General features: G+C 39.6%; 1 protein-coding gene and 1 long non-coding RNA gene across 3 annotated transcripts in view; one reads left to right on the top strand and one right to left on the bottom strand.

The window, feature by feature from the left end:
- The window catches only part of LOC143715379 (uncharacterized), a 582,927-nt gene that overhangs the window by 305,097 nt on the left and 261,185 nt on the right, over positions 1-16,645 (bottom strand). The gene's annotated exons all lie outside the window — the stretch shown is intronic.
- Positions 1-16,645, top strand: part of adamts16 (ADAM metallopeptidase with thrombospondin type 1 motif, 16) — a 118,178-nt gene that overhangs the window by 41,304 nt on the left and 60,229 nt on the right. For both annotated transcript variants that reach the window (XM_077207055.1, XM_077207046.1), the window contains exons 10-12: positions 38-191; positions 11,151-11,246; positions 16,131-16,279. In XM_077207055.1, coding sequence (XP_077063170.1) covers positions 38-191; positions 11,151-11,246; positions 16,131-16,279 — 399 coding nt within the window. The remainder of the gene's footprint in view (positions 1-37; positions 192-11,150; positions 11,247-16,130; positions 16,280-16,645) is intronic.

Here is a 16,645-nt window from a genome sequence, read left to right as displayed (position 1 = left end):
GGAGTCAAGCTGTTTTACAGTTGTGTTTCTGTCTCAGTACCGCCCAGGCCACCTGTCTGTCTGATGAGCCCAACGCCATACAGGAGTACAAATACCCCGAGAAACTTCCTGGAGAGCTGTACGACGCCGACACGCAGTGCAAGTGGCAGTTTGGAGAGAAAGCTAAACTGTGCACTCTGGACTTCAAGAAGGCAAGGCCATTAATATCAATATTTCATATTGTTTTATCACTTCTGAAAAAAAACTGTTCTGGTCATGGCAGAAATATCATATTCATGAGTTGAGTGAACATGAATGGCACCGCATGACACATTCTTGATAAATTTTGTGTAAATACCATTATGTAAATAATGTAAGATAAGCTATTTAATCTCGCCAGAAAACACTGCTCATTTAGCCTGTTAATGATGCGAATATTTACTCTACGAAACTACTACACATGAATGATAAAATATGTGTGAAATTGCCCAGCATATGCATTTTACTTTGACCAAAATCAGAGGAACAGCCTTAGTTATTACTTCCAATTTGGACGTTTTCTTGAGCACTTGAGTTTCCATGCTGATTAATGCTTAACTATTCTAGTGCTAACCAACAGGTACCAACTTAACTAGTTTAGTACCAACAAAACTTTATGCTCAAGCAAGCTTGCTCTTGTGAAGCAAGTTGGTCAAGGAAGTCTTGTTGATTAAGCTAGTTAAGAGCACTGGTTGTAACTAGTGCACCAACTACCAAACATCCAATACTGTTCAAAAGTTTGGAGTCAGTTAGATTTTTTGATGGTTTTGAAAGAAGCCCCTTATGCTTACCAAAAAAGTTATTTGATCAAAAATAATAATATTTATATAAAATATTATTACAATTTCAAATAACTGTGTTCAATGTGAATATATTCTAAAATGTAATTTATTTCTGTGATGCAAAGCTGAATTTTCAGCATCATTACTCCAGTCTTCAGTGTCACATGAACCGTCAGAAATCATTCTAGTATGCTGGTTTGCTACTTGCTAAAAGAAACATTTCTGATTATGATCAATTTTGAAAATAGTTTTTTTTTTCTGGGAACCAAGACTTCTCAGGATTCTTTGATCAAAAGAACATTTGAAAGAATGGTATTTATTATTGTTTATAATGTTGAAATATAAATATTTTTCAACATTATAAGTCCCTTTAGTGGCACTTTTGATCAATTTAATCCTTGCTGAATAAAAATATTAATTTATTTAAAAAGAAAAAAAATCTTACTGACCCTAAATTTTTATTTGGTAGCCCTAGTGAAAAAATAATTATGGAAAAATGTATTTAAAATACATTTATTTTATACTAAGTATACTATACATATTTACATTGTTATGTATAGTAAGTTTATGTATAAACTTATATTTACATTCATATCGCTTTAGACTTACTGACATACATTTTAATTGATTAATTATTACTAATTTATTATTAAACGTATTTGTAGTATACTTAACATAAAATAAAAAGTATTTTGAATATATTTTGGTATTTATTTTTCACTAGGGTTGTCGAAATCTGTATCAAAATTAAGTGAGTTTGAGCTTAAAACAACAATTGTAGTATATTTATTTTTCACTAGGGTACATATGCAGCTCCAAATGTCTTCTCAATGGGAACATGAGACTGAAATATTTGATCCAGCCTGAGCTGCATTATGGTCAAAGTTATTTCAAACTGATAAGAATCCATTTGTGTGTTTCTTATCATGGAGTTTATGGTCATCATTTGGAAATAGGAAGCTGATCCAGGTTCACTAGGAGAGCAGGGATCAAGCGTGACAGTGTGATTGAGAGGAATGCCTCACCTGAGACAGAAACTAGCGCTCGCGGTCACTTCACTGAGGCCTGGAGAGATCTGTCACGCTGCACCACTGCACACATGTGCCACATTTTCTATATAATCATGTTTTTTTAGGATATGGCCTGGACAACACACACGCATTGCTGTTCAGCAAGCTCCACTGTTCATGATTTAGAATGTACAATGGCTAAAAAGTCTACAAAAAAATATATGTTTGTTTGTTACATTAATTGTGTTAGTTTCAACATCACATTAAATTTGGAAAAAAATCTGACATGATTTGCCTTGGATTCATATCTCAAACCTTCCATTGTTATAGACTTTTTATAATCATTGTATGCAGTGTTTGAAATTAACACCCGCCAACCTGCCAACCATATCAACACAACAACCCTTCCCTTAAAAAGAGCCTCAAACATTAAAAAAACAAAGAGTAAAGAGGGTCGCACACTGAGAACAACGCAGCGCAGCGCCACGTCTTTAAAATTTGAACACCTTGTTTTCTACCATACTTATATATATATACACTCACCTAAAGTATTATTAGTAACACATGTTTAATTTGTCATTAATGCAATTATCTAATCAACCAATCACATGGCAGTTGCTTCAATGCATTTAGGGGTGTGGTCCTGGTCAAGACAATCTCCTTAACTCCAAACTGAATGTCAGAATGGGAAAGAAAGGTGATTTAAGCAATTTTGAGCGTGGCATGGTTGTTGGTGCCAGACGGGCCGGTCTGAGTATTTCACAATCTGCTCAGTTACTGGGATTTTCACGCACAACCATTTTTAGGGTTTACAAAGAATGGTGTGAAAAGGGAAAAACATCCAGTAAGCGGCAGTCCTGTGGGCGAAAATGCCTTGTTGATGCTAGAGGTCAGAGGAGAATGGGCCGACTGATTCAAGCTGATAGAAGAGCAACTTTGACTGAAATAACCACTCGTTACAACCTAGGTATGCAGCAAAGCTTTTGTGAAGCCACAACATGCACAACCTTGAGGCGGATGGGCTACAACAGCAGAAGACCCCACCGGGTACCACTCATCTCCACTACAAATAGGAAAAAGAGGCTACAATTTGCAAGAGCTCACCAAATTTGGACAGTTGAAGACTGGAAAATTGTTGCCTGGTCTGATGAGTCTCGATTTCTGTTGAGACATTCAGATGGTAGAGTCAGAATTTGGCGTAAACAGAATGAGAACATGGATACATCATGCCTTGTTACCACTGTGCAGGCTGGTGGTGGTGGTGTAATGGTGTGGGGGATGTTTTCTTGGCACACTTTAGGCCCCTTAGTGCCAATTGGGCATCGTTTAAATGCTACGGCCTACCTGAGCATTGTTTCTGACCATGTCCATCCCTTTATGGCCACCATGTACCCATCCTCTAATGGCTCCTTCCAGCAGGATAATGCACCTTGTCACAAAGCTCGAATCATTTCAAATTGGTTTCTTGAACATGACAACAAGTTCACTGTACTAAAATGGCCCCCACAGTCACCAGATCTCAACCCAATAGAGCATCTTTGGGATGTGGTGGAACGGGAGCTTCGTGCCCTGGATGTGCATCCCACAAATCTCCATCAACTGCAAGATGCTATTCTATCAATATGGGCCAACATTTCTAAAGAATGCTTTCAGCACCTTGTTGAATCAATGCCATGTAGAATTAAGGCAGTTCTGAAGGCGAAAGGGGGTCAAACACAGTATTAGTATGGTGTTCCTAATAATCCTTTAGGTGAGTGTATATATATATATATATGGTACCATACCTTACGCATAGAGGCGGCACCACTCGAAGTCTATCAAGATGTCCGAGGCACAGTGATTCCAGTCTGGAATGCTCCGCTGGAGCCCTAGGAGACAATTAAGAGGCCACTTTTTCCAACCTGTTCTAATAAATGCCACATGTACAAGACTTTGGGGGAAAAGCTACCTAGCGTCTTTATTGCTAAGTACAGGTAAAATCAAGACAGTTATAAGAGAATCACAGAGAATTTTGTTTTTATTTCTATTTTATTTTATTTGAATGGTACTCTTAAACAGTGATTGACTGTCGTATAGCTGAAAGCAATAAAATTATTCAGAATCAGATTTAAATATAAGCTGTGACATTGATACTCTGCTTTATTTCTGATCATTTTGTTTTGCTAGTACAAGTTTTGAATGGCCGATAACTTCAAAATTTAGTAGCCAAATTTGCTGTTGAGTGAAAAAGTTCATTTCAAACCCTGACTGTATGTGAATAAATAATCAGATGTGTGGACACAAATGAAATGCTTAAAATGGAATGCATCTTTTTCTTATTCTTCTTTTTCTTCTTTTAATAACTGTTGTTTAATAACATGTACAACACAAGACATAACAACATATCAACTTTGAAAGCCACACTCACCAACATACACCCAGAAAAATTAGCAAGATTAAAGGTGCTGTATGTATTTTTTTGACTGTACTAAAAGATAAAAATACTATAATATTTTTGCAGATATTTAGAAAACATGTTAAGTTGACACATTTTCTATCGAAAAACAATGTTACAGCCAGTTATTTTACTTTAAATTGTGCGTTCTGTGTTGGAATGTCTGTTTTTGTTTTGGTCTGTGCGATACCACACGTTGCCAATTTACCCAACAGTATTTCGACACCCACGGTTACCAGTTTTGCAGAAAACACAGAGTATTGCAGCCATGAAAGCCAGCAAACAAACTGGGTCAGAGATCAAAGATTCTACCCGACCTAAAAAGCTTCAGCATCCATCTAAAAATCTTTATGAACAGGAGCATATTAAAAAGTGGATAAATCAACTGATCAGCTTACAGTGTGAGGCTCGTCACCTACTGTACCTATGTAAATTGCGCTCGCTCCTGTTTTGAGTCATCAATCTGGCAATCCGCATGACTTTTCGGTATTTTGAATTGAGATTGCAGTACCCATTTCAACTGCTAGCTGTCAATTATACATTCTGCACCTTTAAAATGTATCGGACTGGAAAAGGTACTGGTGTAAAGTTTTCCCTTAGCCTAACAAAAGACAATAGCCTCTTTCACACAGCAATCCCAGTAAATTACTGTAAAATTTCGACTTTTACGGTAAATACACAACTTTTTACCAGTAAGATTACCATTCCCACATTAGTACCAAAGTACCGTACCAGTACATAAAACTCTGTGATGCAAGTCATCAGAAATGACCTAAAAATACTTAGCTGTTTTGTTCATCCACCTGGATAAGAAGAAGCGCTTTACTTTCACTATCTGTTTAATTTGACCACATTTACTTATGAGAGACAGGCATATGAGGATGATCTCACAGAATGAGGTTTTGGTCTTTAAAACACAAGACGCATAATAGTTCCCTTTCGAGGACGATCACTTCGTATTGTGTAGCTATACGCAGTGGGAAAATTAATTTTCTCGAGAATATTGAAGCCATTATTTTAAAATGCAGTGCAGCTGAACAGCGAGCACAGAGCAGAGCGTTTAGCTTGCTCATTTGCTGTACTGCATTAATCTGCACGAACCTATGGTTAGGCGGCTGAGGCCAATCGGGTCGCTTCGCACCCAGGGCGCGTCAGAACCCGCCAGAATGGCTTATGCCTATATATACAGACCATCTTGCCATAGAATCAGATTTAATGTCCTTCAGCGAACACCTTCTTCGCTGACCTTCGAGCCTTTGCCATCGACGAGCCTCTGCAGTGGAACGAGCGACCTTATCAGCGGATGCGGCACCTTCAACTCGTCGCCGACTTCCTCTGAATCTCCGTTAACCTGAGGAATCTGAGGAAGAAGGCAATGACAGCCTGTCCCTGGCTGTATCTGAGGGAGAAGACTGGCCGGGCTCGACAGGTGACCCCGCCCCTCAATCCCAAGCCTGCCAAGACGGTGCTAGATCGAGCAGGGACGCTGAACTTGTTCACGTCCTCACTAAAGCGGTCAAAGGCCTCGACATTGAGTGTCCCCCACCTCAGGAGCCCACCAGAAGCCGCCCCAAGTCATGGCGCACCCCTTACTCGGCTCGCCTAAAGACATCAACCTCCGCAATGCTCTCCACTATTGACGGAGCTGAGGAGAAGGGCTACAACACGTTGCCCTCCTAGAGGAAGCTATGGCCGCGCATCTCTGCCCGCCCACCTCTAGCGGGTGGAGAACCAAGACGGTCCACCCATCCAAGCCTTGCCGAACGACATCAGCCCTCGCCGGTCGTGCTTACACCGCCGCCGGCCAGGCTGCATCTGCTTTGCACACCATGGCAATCTCCAAGTGTTTCACATGCCAACCTGTGCTCGGTAAGGGCGGTGCACGTACCAGGCATTCTGAACCAGGGCGTGGATATGTTATCCAGATAATGCCCCCCCTGGGCATGTTCTCTCCACCCTCAGACAATTGACATGATCTGGAGCACATTCGGCAAGGCAGAGGTCGACCTCTTCGCCTCAGAAGACAATGCTCACTGCCCAATATTCTTTTCAAAGAAATGGGACGTGCTGGCCCACATCTAGCCCAGCCGCCCCCTTTATGTGTTCCTTCCAGTCTCGATGCTCCCACAGGTCATCGAGCGGATCAGGGAGAGCAAGTGCTCAGTTCTCCTCATAGTCCCCCTCTGGAGATCCAAACTTGGTTCCCAGACCTGGCGAAGCTGCTGAAGGCAGCCCCCCTGCCCATACCGCTGAGGAAGGACCTCCTCACGCAGGCGAACGGCTCAATCTGGCACCCCCGTCCAGATCGGTGGGCCCTACATGTATGGCCCCTCAATGGGTACCCAGGGACCTCCCAGAGGAGTCCAAAATACCATGATTGAAGCTAGAGCACCGTCAACCAGACTCCTCTATGCCCTCAAGTGGTTAGCATTCGCACGCTGGTGTGCAGCACGAAACGTAGACCCACACGTATGTGAAGTACCTCTAGTACTTTCCTTTCTTCACTCTCAAAGTATATGTGGCGGACATAGCGGCTTTTCACGCCCCTGTGGCCGACCTGGTCATTCATTTTCTTAAGGAGGCCAGGTGGCTCAACCCGCCTCGGCCCCCCTCTGTCCCCGCTGCTTGAGCTGCTCCAGACGGCTGACCTTAAACCGCTTTCACTCAAAACCGCACTCCTGCTGGGGCTGGCATCGGTCAAAAGAGTAAGCGACCTGCAAGAGCTTTCCTTAAGCGCTGAATGCTTTGAGTTTTGGCCTGGCGACTCCAGAGTCGTGCTCAGACCGAGGCACGGGAATGTTCCTAAGGCGGTCTCAACCACGTTCAGACCCCAGGTGATATCACTATCAGCTCTTCCCCGTCGGAATATGATAATAACTGACATCTGGTCTTCCCCATCAGGGCTCTCTGAATCTATCTGGAGAGCTTCGCCACATTCAGACAGTCGGAACAGCTCTTTATGTGTTTCGGTCACAAAACAGAGACTATCTATATGGATAGTAGACGCTATCTCTCTAGGCTACACATCCATGCCTCATAGGTGTTAGAGCTCATTCCACTTGAGGCACGGCCTCCTCATGGGCTTGGTCCAGTGGTGTACCAATCGAAGACATCTGTGCGGCGGCAGGCTGGTCTTCACCATCCACATTTGTGAGATTTTACAAACTAGAGGTCCCACGGGTACTTTCTATCTAAAGGCCTCGGCCCGAGGGCTCCGAGCCTCTGAGACATTATACGCTAATAAGGGGCCCAACCTTTGTCCGGCCCTGGGGGGAATTGTGACTTTCAAACTCTACTCTTGACCTCTTAGCCCCAGGTAATGGTGAAGGGCGAAGTCGCCAGCCAATAGCACAGCGTTTTAAAATGAGTTCCCACTGCGTAAAGCTACGAAATACGAAGTGAACGTTCTCGAAAGGGAACATACTCGGTTACTAATGTACCCTTGGTTCCCTGAGAGTAGGGAACGAGTATTGCGTAGCCTACCGTGCTATTACGCTTGGCTCATGTGCTATCGCTTCAGTCGATTTAACCTGATTCTATGGCGACATGATCTGCTTATATAGGCATCCACGCCCATTCTGGCGGGTTCTGATGCGCCCTGGACGCGAAGCAACTCGATTGGTTTGCGCGTCTCAGTTGCCGCAGCACAGCCAATGAGCAAGCAAGATGCTCTGATCTGTGCTCGCTGTGCAGCTGCACTGCGTTGTAAAATAATGGCTTCAATATTCTTAAGAAAAGGAGTTTTCCCACTGAGTATAGCTACGCAAACTCGTTCCTTACTCTCAGGGAACCGAGGTTACATTAGTAACTGAGTACATTACTATAGTATTACAGTTACTATAGTACACAACCACTGCAGACCCGCAGCGCTGATAATTGGAAAAGAAGGTGAACACGATAATGCAGCACAAAGTTAAGATGTCTGTCTAACGCATGTTTACAGCAGAAACAGTTCCAACAGAGCTTTTTGATTGTCCCAAAGCAGACTTCTTCCATCAGCACGTTCTGACCTTTTACTGTACGTACTCGTACCGGTAATCCTGTTATTTGTTCACAAACAGCATCATACCAATAATTTACTGGTAACAGCTTCTCATACAAGAAAATTGCCAAAACTGATTTACCTATATTTTTTAAAAGGTCTTGTTCACATATAATCTCTTATCAGTAATTTCCTGGTAATTTACCAGTAATAACTGGATGTGTGAAAGGGGTTAAAGCAGACTTGTGTGCTTTCTGTGAACATTTGACCTGCATTCTTTTGTCCAGGGATTCTGATTCCTGGATAGCTCAGACGGTTTGATTATTCAAAACATCACTGCATACTCAAAACTGAGAGGAGAGCACTTTCTCTATTTCTCTATTGCTGAAATCTATAAATCGGTTGTAATGCCAGGAATTCAGGTCATTTGAACTCAATAGAGATTTACTAAAATTATTTTTCCACTGTAGTTTAGTCTATACATCTAAAATAGTACCTCCCCATAGAGAAATCTGAGAAAATCCGGCAGACTTCACTCCAGGCCTGCACGGTCTTGTGAAGCAAAGGCAGAGCTAAATATACTTTGGAGGGACGCCAGTGGGAAGCTCTGTTTACTGGACTCCTATTGTCCTTATCTCACCTAACATTTTTTTTTTTTACCTGCTATGGAAGTCAATAACTACCGTCAAGCGTCTAGTTACCAACATTCTTCAAAATATCCTTTTTTTTCTTTTTTTTTTCTTTTTTCAACAGAAGAAAGAAACTCATACAAGGTTTCTTATTTTGTGTTAATAAACACAATGTAAATATAGCCATATAACAAAAACAATCTGAAGCTTCAACTGGAAATGGAACATGAATTTACATAAAAACAAAGCACAAAGAGGGGCTTGCTCATTTCATGTCACTAAACGGGATAAAAATTGTTTTGTTGATGCTCTTCAAGCAAAGCTGTTCTGTCATCCTGAGCTCTTACTGCTTTCACCATGAATTAGCATCTTCATATTCTCTGGCAGTCAGAGCTGTGATAGGACTGAGATATTCAAGCTCAGCAGGAACAACAAGGGACGGATTTGAGGAGGTCTCGCTTTAACACACAGCTGCAGAACTTGTGCTGGATTTCTGTGATCACTCTGGCAAACTGCCTTCTATTCCTCCCATCTGTGCTCCCATTGTCAAAATATGATACAATAATCCAGATGTGAATAATATACGGACATATAAAACGTGCAGCCGTTTCTTGCTCTTCTTGCTCTTGTTTCATAGAGAGAAAGTGAATTAGAGAAAGCTGTAGATATCTGGGACAGTAAAAGAAAACATTTAGGCATTGTTTACTCCTTGTATTAAGATGTGTTTTGGTCAATCGGATCACAAGTAGACGAGGGAGACACATAACCATTTACACCTAGTGTTTTAATGAGTCTGTTTTGCCCACTTTCATCCACTTCTGTGCTCATTTCTCCGAGAGGGAGGGTTTTTTAGATCTTTTGATCTAATGGACAAAATAAGCTCGGAGACGATGGAAAAACATACGGAGAGCAGCAGATTTCGTTTGTTGCTCTGATATAGCCGCAAGATGTTGTGTGTGTTAGAAATTACAATGGTGAGAAAACATTGTGCTTGGTAAGTTTTCATCTTCAAAACAAACTTGGGTCTTGATGACAAAGTTTAAATCCTGTCTGGCTAGTGCTCTTCCCATAATGTTTCAGCATTAGGTCAGTAGGCAGAGAGTAGATGGTCTTTTGTGAATGTTTGAACACATTCGATCACATGAGCTTCTACTCTACGAAAGCAATCCGGTCAAATGCGTTTTTGACTACCTCTGGAAGTGGTTGAAAGTGGACAAACTCAAAACGTTTTAAACCTCATTCACACCTGTAATTAGTGTCGTCCACTTAATGCATCTTTATACAAGGTGTAAAGCGCTCTAGGGTGTCTGATGATTTCATAAATTATTCTTCAGTGAGGGACATTTTTGATTACTTGAAATATTGTTTATTCAATACTGCATTTATTTTTAAACATTTATGACATTTGCTTGAATAAATGTCTGATAATGACCTTGATCATCCTTCAAGTTTGGTAAGGTGTGAATGTTTGTAGATAATTGGACATGCAAAAATAATTCTATATATTTTTCAGTCGGTGAAAAAAAAACAGTTGTTTCTGAATCATCATTTTCCATATCATGGTGTAAAATAAAAAACATTTCTGTTTGAAGAGTTCTGTTTAACATCTGGCAGAGATGTGATCACCTGTCACTTCTCATCTCTATGAAAATAAACAAGTATAAACTCAATTGTTCTCTAAATGTTTGGTGTGTTGGTAATAACAGCAGGATTGAGAGCAACAATATTTGTTTCAGAAACATTACAAAATAGACATAAAAACCAAATGAACTGCAAACATAGTTTTAATGGTTAGATAAAAAGTAAAATTTTCAAGATTTTATTTTTTTAAATGTATTAAATATTATTATGTTAAAAGTTAAAGGGAAGTAAAAACTTTGCAAGTCAACTTATTCTACTAACCCTAACCAAACAGTCTACTAATACTCTAATGATAGATAGTCGACATGTAGTTTCAAAGTTACTACAAAGTTGCAAAGTCAAAAGTGGGCTATCGAAAAAAAGTGTAACCTTCAGTTAGTTGCAGAATCACCAACATACAGAGTGTTTGGCATATGATGCTGAAGCTAAAACAAACCAGACAGGTCATTATTACATCCAGAGACCATAAACAGTGTGTCATTATTCTGTACAACTGCCTTTTGGACTCATACAGCTTGTGAAGAACATCTATCCATTGCGTAATGTGTTATAATCCTTAATTTGTTCAGTATAAATATCGCTCAGACTTCTGTCAAAATGACAGGTTCTTCAATGAATTCATATCAACACGTCTGTCTTATGTGTGTCATACAGGACATCTGCAAAGCCCTATGGTGCCACCGTGTCGGAAGAAAATGTGAGACCAAGTTCATGCCAGCCGCTGAGGGCTCTTCCTGCGGTCCAGAGATGGTGAGTCACAACCACAGATGTGTTCAGAAGCGTCTCACCTTAAAAAGAAGTCAAGTTATATACTCGTCCCTTTCAGCTCAAGTGGCACAAAGGAAAAAGCCAAATGGTCTGTTTTTTTTTTTTTTTGTCATTGAAAGAGTTTAATCATTTACATCCTCTCATGGTTATTCAGCCTGTGACATTAACCTGGCGGGGAGAAAGCATTTGGGGGGTTTTATGTTGTTCTTTCAGATGGGTTTTTAACAGATGTCTAGTGCATTAAATGAGTGTTTCCAAGGAGGCCGAGCAGAGAAAGGCTGGTGTAAATGCCAGCGGATATAATGAGTGAACAATTTGTGTTGAGAGTCACGAAAACAGAATAGTGACATTGATGTTCACAAGACAAGCTGAGAACTCGGTGTACTAGAAAAGGTTCAGTTCGACAGGGGAAACCCTTGTGAAAAAGAAGTGTGCTTTATTGTATTGAATGTGAAGAAAACACATTCATTTTGAAGAAAAAAAAAAGGACGGGACATGATTTTGTCCAGTTTGCAATCAGTTGTGGAGGATATTTAGTCCCACCCTCTGCGAAGACATACGTCATGAAGAGAACAGATGTCGTTCGAGGGTGAGATGAGTTTAATGTTTTTGATTTAATCGGTAGTTCACACAAAAATGAAAATGTTGTCACTTACTCATTTGCTCACCCTCATATTGTTACACACCTGTATGAGTTTCTTTTTTCTGTTGAACACAAAAAAAGATATTTTAAAGAATGATGGTATATAGACAGTTGACGGTAGACATTGACTTCCATAGTATTTTTTTTTTTATAATGGTGTGTATGGGTAAATAATTCATAAGCACTACAACATTCTGTAATAAAATGTAAGTGCACTTAAAGAGAATACACTTTCAGGACTATGTTTACTTAAGTACAGTTTTAAGAAGTACACTGTGTGAAAATGTCAAATTAAAAGGTTTACTTTAAAGTGTATTCTAAATTCTTGTTATAATAATTTTATTCATGCTTTAAAGAAGTACACTTATTTTGATGTGTTGGTTAACATACTAAAACAGTACTTGATTATAATTTTAACTGTAGTGTATTATTCAATATTACGTTAATATATTTTAAATTGTACTAAATTATAACCATCATTTAAAGTGTGTCATTTCAAATATGTTCACATACATGACAGACAAGTTTCAATTTAATTTACCATAGATTGCATGTTAGTATACTTTAACCATATTTCAAAGACAATAGAAGTGATTATGAAATTACTGTACATACAAAAAGTTTAAGTCAGAAAGCACTCTAAAGTTAATCTAATTGCATTTTATATAAATTTTAAACTATTATACATGTTCGATTGATTTCAGTTACATGCAATTAAGTGCCCGGAAATATTTCATGTAGTTTCCACTTGAGTATATTCTTTGAAGGTGTATTATTTACGTAGTAAGTACTCTTTTATAAAAGTATGCTAATGTGCACTTCTTTTTTTACATGAAACATGAGCTCAAATGAATGAATGTTTAAAGTTAGAGGCAGTTTGACACTGCATTAGCATAGGTGTTTTTTATACCTTAGGGAATGTCTGTCATCTCAGCTCATCTTAACTCATCAAAGCGCTTTAATCGGATTTCAAGCTAAAGACGTGTGTGGTGTGGATCAGGTTTTACAATGGAACTTTTTGCTGTTCAGGCTACAAAAAAGTGTAAGATACACCAACCACACAAATAGACAGACAGACAGATCACTGCTGTGTTCATCAGTGTTAGCTGTTACAGTACTCGTCATTGCTCTCCTCCCTTTCTCTTCGTCCCTTAGGATGCCTTTCCACTGAATCAGGCCCTTCACAGCAGATTGGGTTTAATAAGCTCATGCGGGCCTGGGCTGACCTCCTGGGCCGTTTCTTTACTAACTCACGTTACTGAAGTATGTTTGGGGCATTAGTGTAATTACAGACCCATCCTGAGGTGCAGGAACAAGAGCACTTCTCTTACAAACATACTCTCCTGTTCCAGTGTGTGTCATCTCTGGCTGATATGGAGGCAAAAGCGCTGGTGGTCTGAGATGTCTTTCACATGTGTTCTTCGAGGCACGTGGAGGTGTTCGTTTTGTGATATATTAAACACAACAGTTTAATCTGAGTGAGAGCCAGTGACTGTACGCAGCACTAATGATGACAGTCTCCTTTAGGAATCTTGACAATCTGCTTTCAGGAAGTATCAGCTCCATCCCATGAGTTTCAGTTACACAGAGGGTGTGAAGAGCACTGGACTGGGACTATCATTCATTCAGTCCTTAACCTCTCACACAGAGTTGAATTAGATGGAATGGTGCCTGATGGGAATTAAAATGAATCTGTGAAGTTGGGCCATTCAAACAATAATTTGCAGTTTTTTCTGATAAAAATGGTATTTTACAATGCAATAAAACAAATCCGGGTTTGCCGTTCTTGTTTGCAAGGATGCACAATTTGTCCAAAAATATTCTGATTATTTATGAGTATTGCAACCAGTGAATGAATGAATGAATGCATGAATGCATTTATTAAATTAAAATATAAAAATGACTAAATAAAAAACAAAATAAGAAATATTACTTTTGTAATATTTCACTGTAAAATAAAAATATGATTTCTTAATTATCTTTTGTTGATAATCGCTACTCGTTATAAGTATGTGAAGATGGTTGATGCATGTTGCATTACCAAATATATATTAAAGCAGTCAAGAGACATGTGACACCGATAGGATCTAATGTAGTTGTAGTCAATTATCAGTCATTAATGATTTACATTTTAGACCATTCCTCACAATACTGTTAAATATACCGTAAGCGTCATATGAACAATTTTATGACAGTTTTATCGTGCATGTTTTGTCATTTTGAAGGTTTAGATTTATCATATGGAAAAGAGCAGAAATTATATTTTTTAATAAATCTCCTTTTGTGTTTACTGTCAGGATTATGTTTACAATTATCCATTTTCTCTGTGCAAACCTCAAAAACGCAAACCCGCGAAAACGCAAACGGCGCACACATGCGCATCACGTGTTCAGTCGATAGGTATGCGAGTTTGAATATATATGTGCGCAGGCGTGTAGTCATCTTCACAAATTAACCCTTAACAAACTACTTGTCTGGCCTTAAAAAATTATAATACACACATTTTGTCGCATCTGCGTAGCCAAGCTAGCCGGAATTATCGCTACAACGTTTTATCTGTACAAAGGTAAAAGGAAGGAGGCCTTCACAGGGGAGAGACTAGTTGGCACTTCATGGCTGCGTTGTCGTCGTGTCCAGGCGCTGGTCCTTCCTAAGATCTGGATACGGCCTGGATCCAGCGGACTGCGGTAAACCTCGGGATAAACAGAGAGACTAATATTAGCGTAGACGCCATCCTTCTTATGATGTAACAAGTACATCAGGATTTATGGGAAGTGTTCCTGGTCCCGGCTGATATAAACTATACAGCCTAACATTGAATTATAGAAGTCTATAATGTGTTATGTGTATGCTAGGCCAAAGACGTGTGTTTTTAGTCTAGATTTGAACTGACAGTGTGTCTGCTTCCCGGACAATGTTAGGAAGATTATTCCAAAGTTTTTGTGCTAAATTGGAAAAGGATTTACCGCCAGCAGTCAATTTTGATATTCTAGGTATTATCAACTGGCCAGAATTTTGAGATTGCAATAGACGTGAAGGACTATAATTTGTTAAGAGCTCGCTCAAGTACTGGGGAGCTAAACCATTTAGTGCTTTGTAAGTAATCAGCAATATTTTTAAATTTATATGATGTTTAATAGGGAGCCAATGCAGCGTTGACAGAACCGGGCTAATATGGTCGTACTTCCTGGTTCTGGTAAGAACTCTAGCTGCTGCGTTTTGGACCAGATGTAGTTTGTTTATTAAGCGTGCAGGGCAACCACCCATAATAGCATTACAATAATCTAGCCTTGATGTCATAAATGCATTAACTAATTGTTCTGCATTTTTCAATGAGAACATATGAAGTAATTTAGATGGAAAAAATGCGGTTTTACAGATACTAGACACGTGACTTTCAAATGAAAGATTGGTATCAAAGAGCACACCCAGGTTCCTAACTGACGACGAAGACTTAACAGAGCAGCCATCAAGTGTTAGACAGTATTCTAGGTTATTACGTGAGGACGTTTTTTGTTCAATAATTAGAATCTCTGTTTTTTTCAGAATTAAGTAGTAGGAAATTACTAGTCATCCAGTTTTTTATATCTGCTATGCATTCCGTTAATTTTGTAAATTAGTAAGTTTCATCAGGGAGTGAAGAAATATAGAGCTGAGTATCATCAGCATAACAGTGAAAACTAATGCCATGCTTCCTAATGATATCTCCTAAGGGTAGCATGTACAGAGTGAACAGCAACAGTCCTAGTACTGAGCCTTGTGGTACACCATACTGAACATTTGATCGCTAAGACATCATCGGGTTTCTCCCTCCTCTGTTGGATATTGTTTCTTTTTATGGCGTGAGGACACACCTTCCGGGAGGGGGGTGTAATGTCAGGATTATGTTTAGTTTCATTGTCTTCTGTTTGAGTTTAAGTCATGGTTTTCTTTGTCTCTGTCTTACGATATGTGTGTAAGCTGTTGCATTGCTGTTTGGATTTTCTCTTGTTTGGATTACCCTTTTTATGTATTTAGTTAAATAAAGGATCTTGAAGAAGCAAGCAATCTATTTCCTCACTTACTTCATCTTCCTCTGCAACTCTACGTGACACACACATGTTTGGAACAGCATAAGTGTGAGAAATGATGACGGAATCTTTCTTTTTGGGTGAACTATCCCTTTAAATTTAAAGACCATTATCGCACAGACTGATGTGATTGTTTCTTTGTGTTGTTTGCAGTGGTGCCGTCGTGGTCAGTGTGTAAAGCAAGGCGATGAAGGTCCCAAGCCAGTGAACGGTCAGTGGTCATCCTGGTCTGGGTGGTCCAGCTGCTCGAGATCCTGTGAGAGTGGAGTGACCTACAAAGAGAGACACTGCACCAGCCCCAGGTACATTGAGACCTGCAGTCGTGTGAAGGTTTACACTAAAGGCTTGTTCATAACAATTTTGGCATGAAAAACATGCACAACAGGATTTTAAACTAAACAAAACAATGCACAATTGATTATTTCACAGTCACTTTGTTTCCTTCCACCTATTTGTATGCACATTTTGGGATAACGCATAAATTCTGCTTGATGGAAACGCCAAGATGCGCACAAATTCTGAAATTATGCATAAAATCGTATGAGCTTTTTTGAGTTTGAGTTATCTGATAAGAAAACATATGCATTAAAGCTCCAGTAGGTAGCTTTTGTAAACAAATATTTGTTAAAACTCTCATTATGTCCTGAAAGTAGAATATGAGACAGATA

Source organism: Siphateles boraxobius, unplaced genomic scaffold (genome assembly GCF_051911475.1).
Source record: "Siphateles boraxobius isolate OS27281-9 unplaced genomic scaffold, OSU_SipBor_1 12, whole genome shotgun sequence".
Classification (NCBI taxonomy): domain Eukaryota; kingdom Metazoa; phylum Chordata; class Actinopteri; order Cypriniformes; family Leuciscidae; genus Siphateles; species Siphateles boraxobius.
Note: the sequence above shows the minus strand (reverse complement) of the source record. Positions and strands in the feature narration are given on the sequence as shown.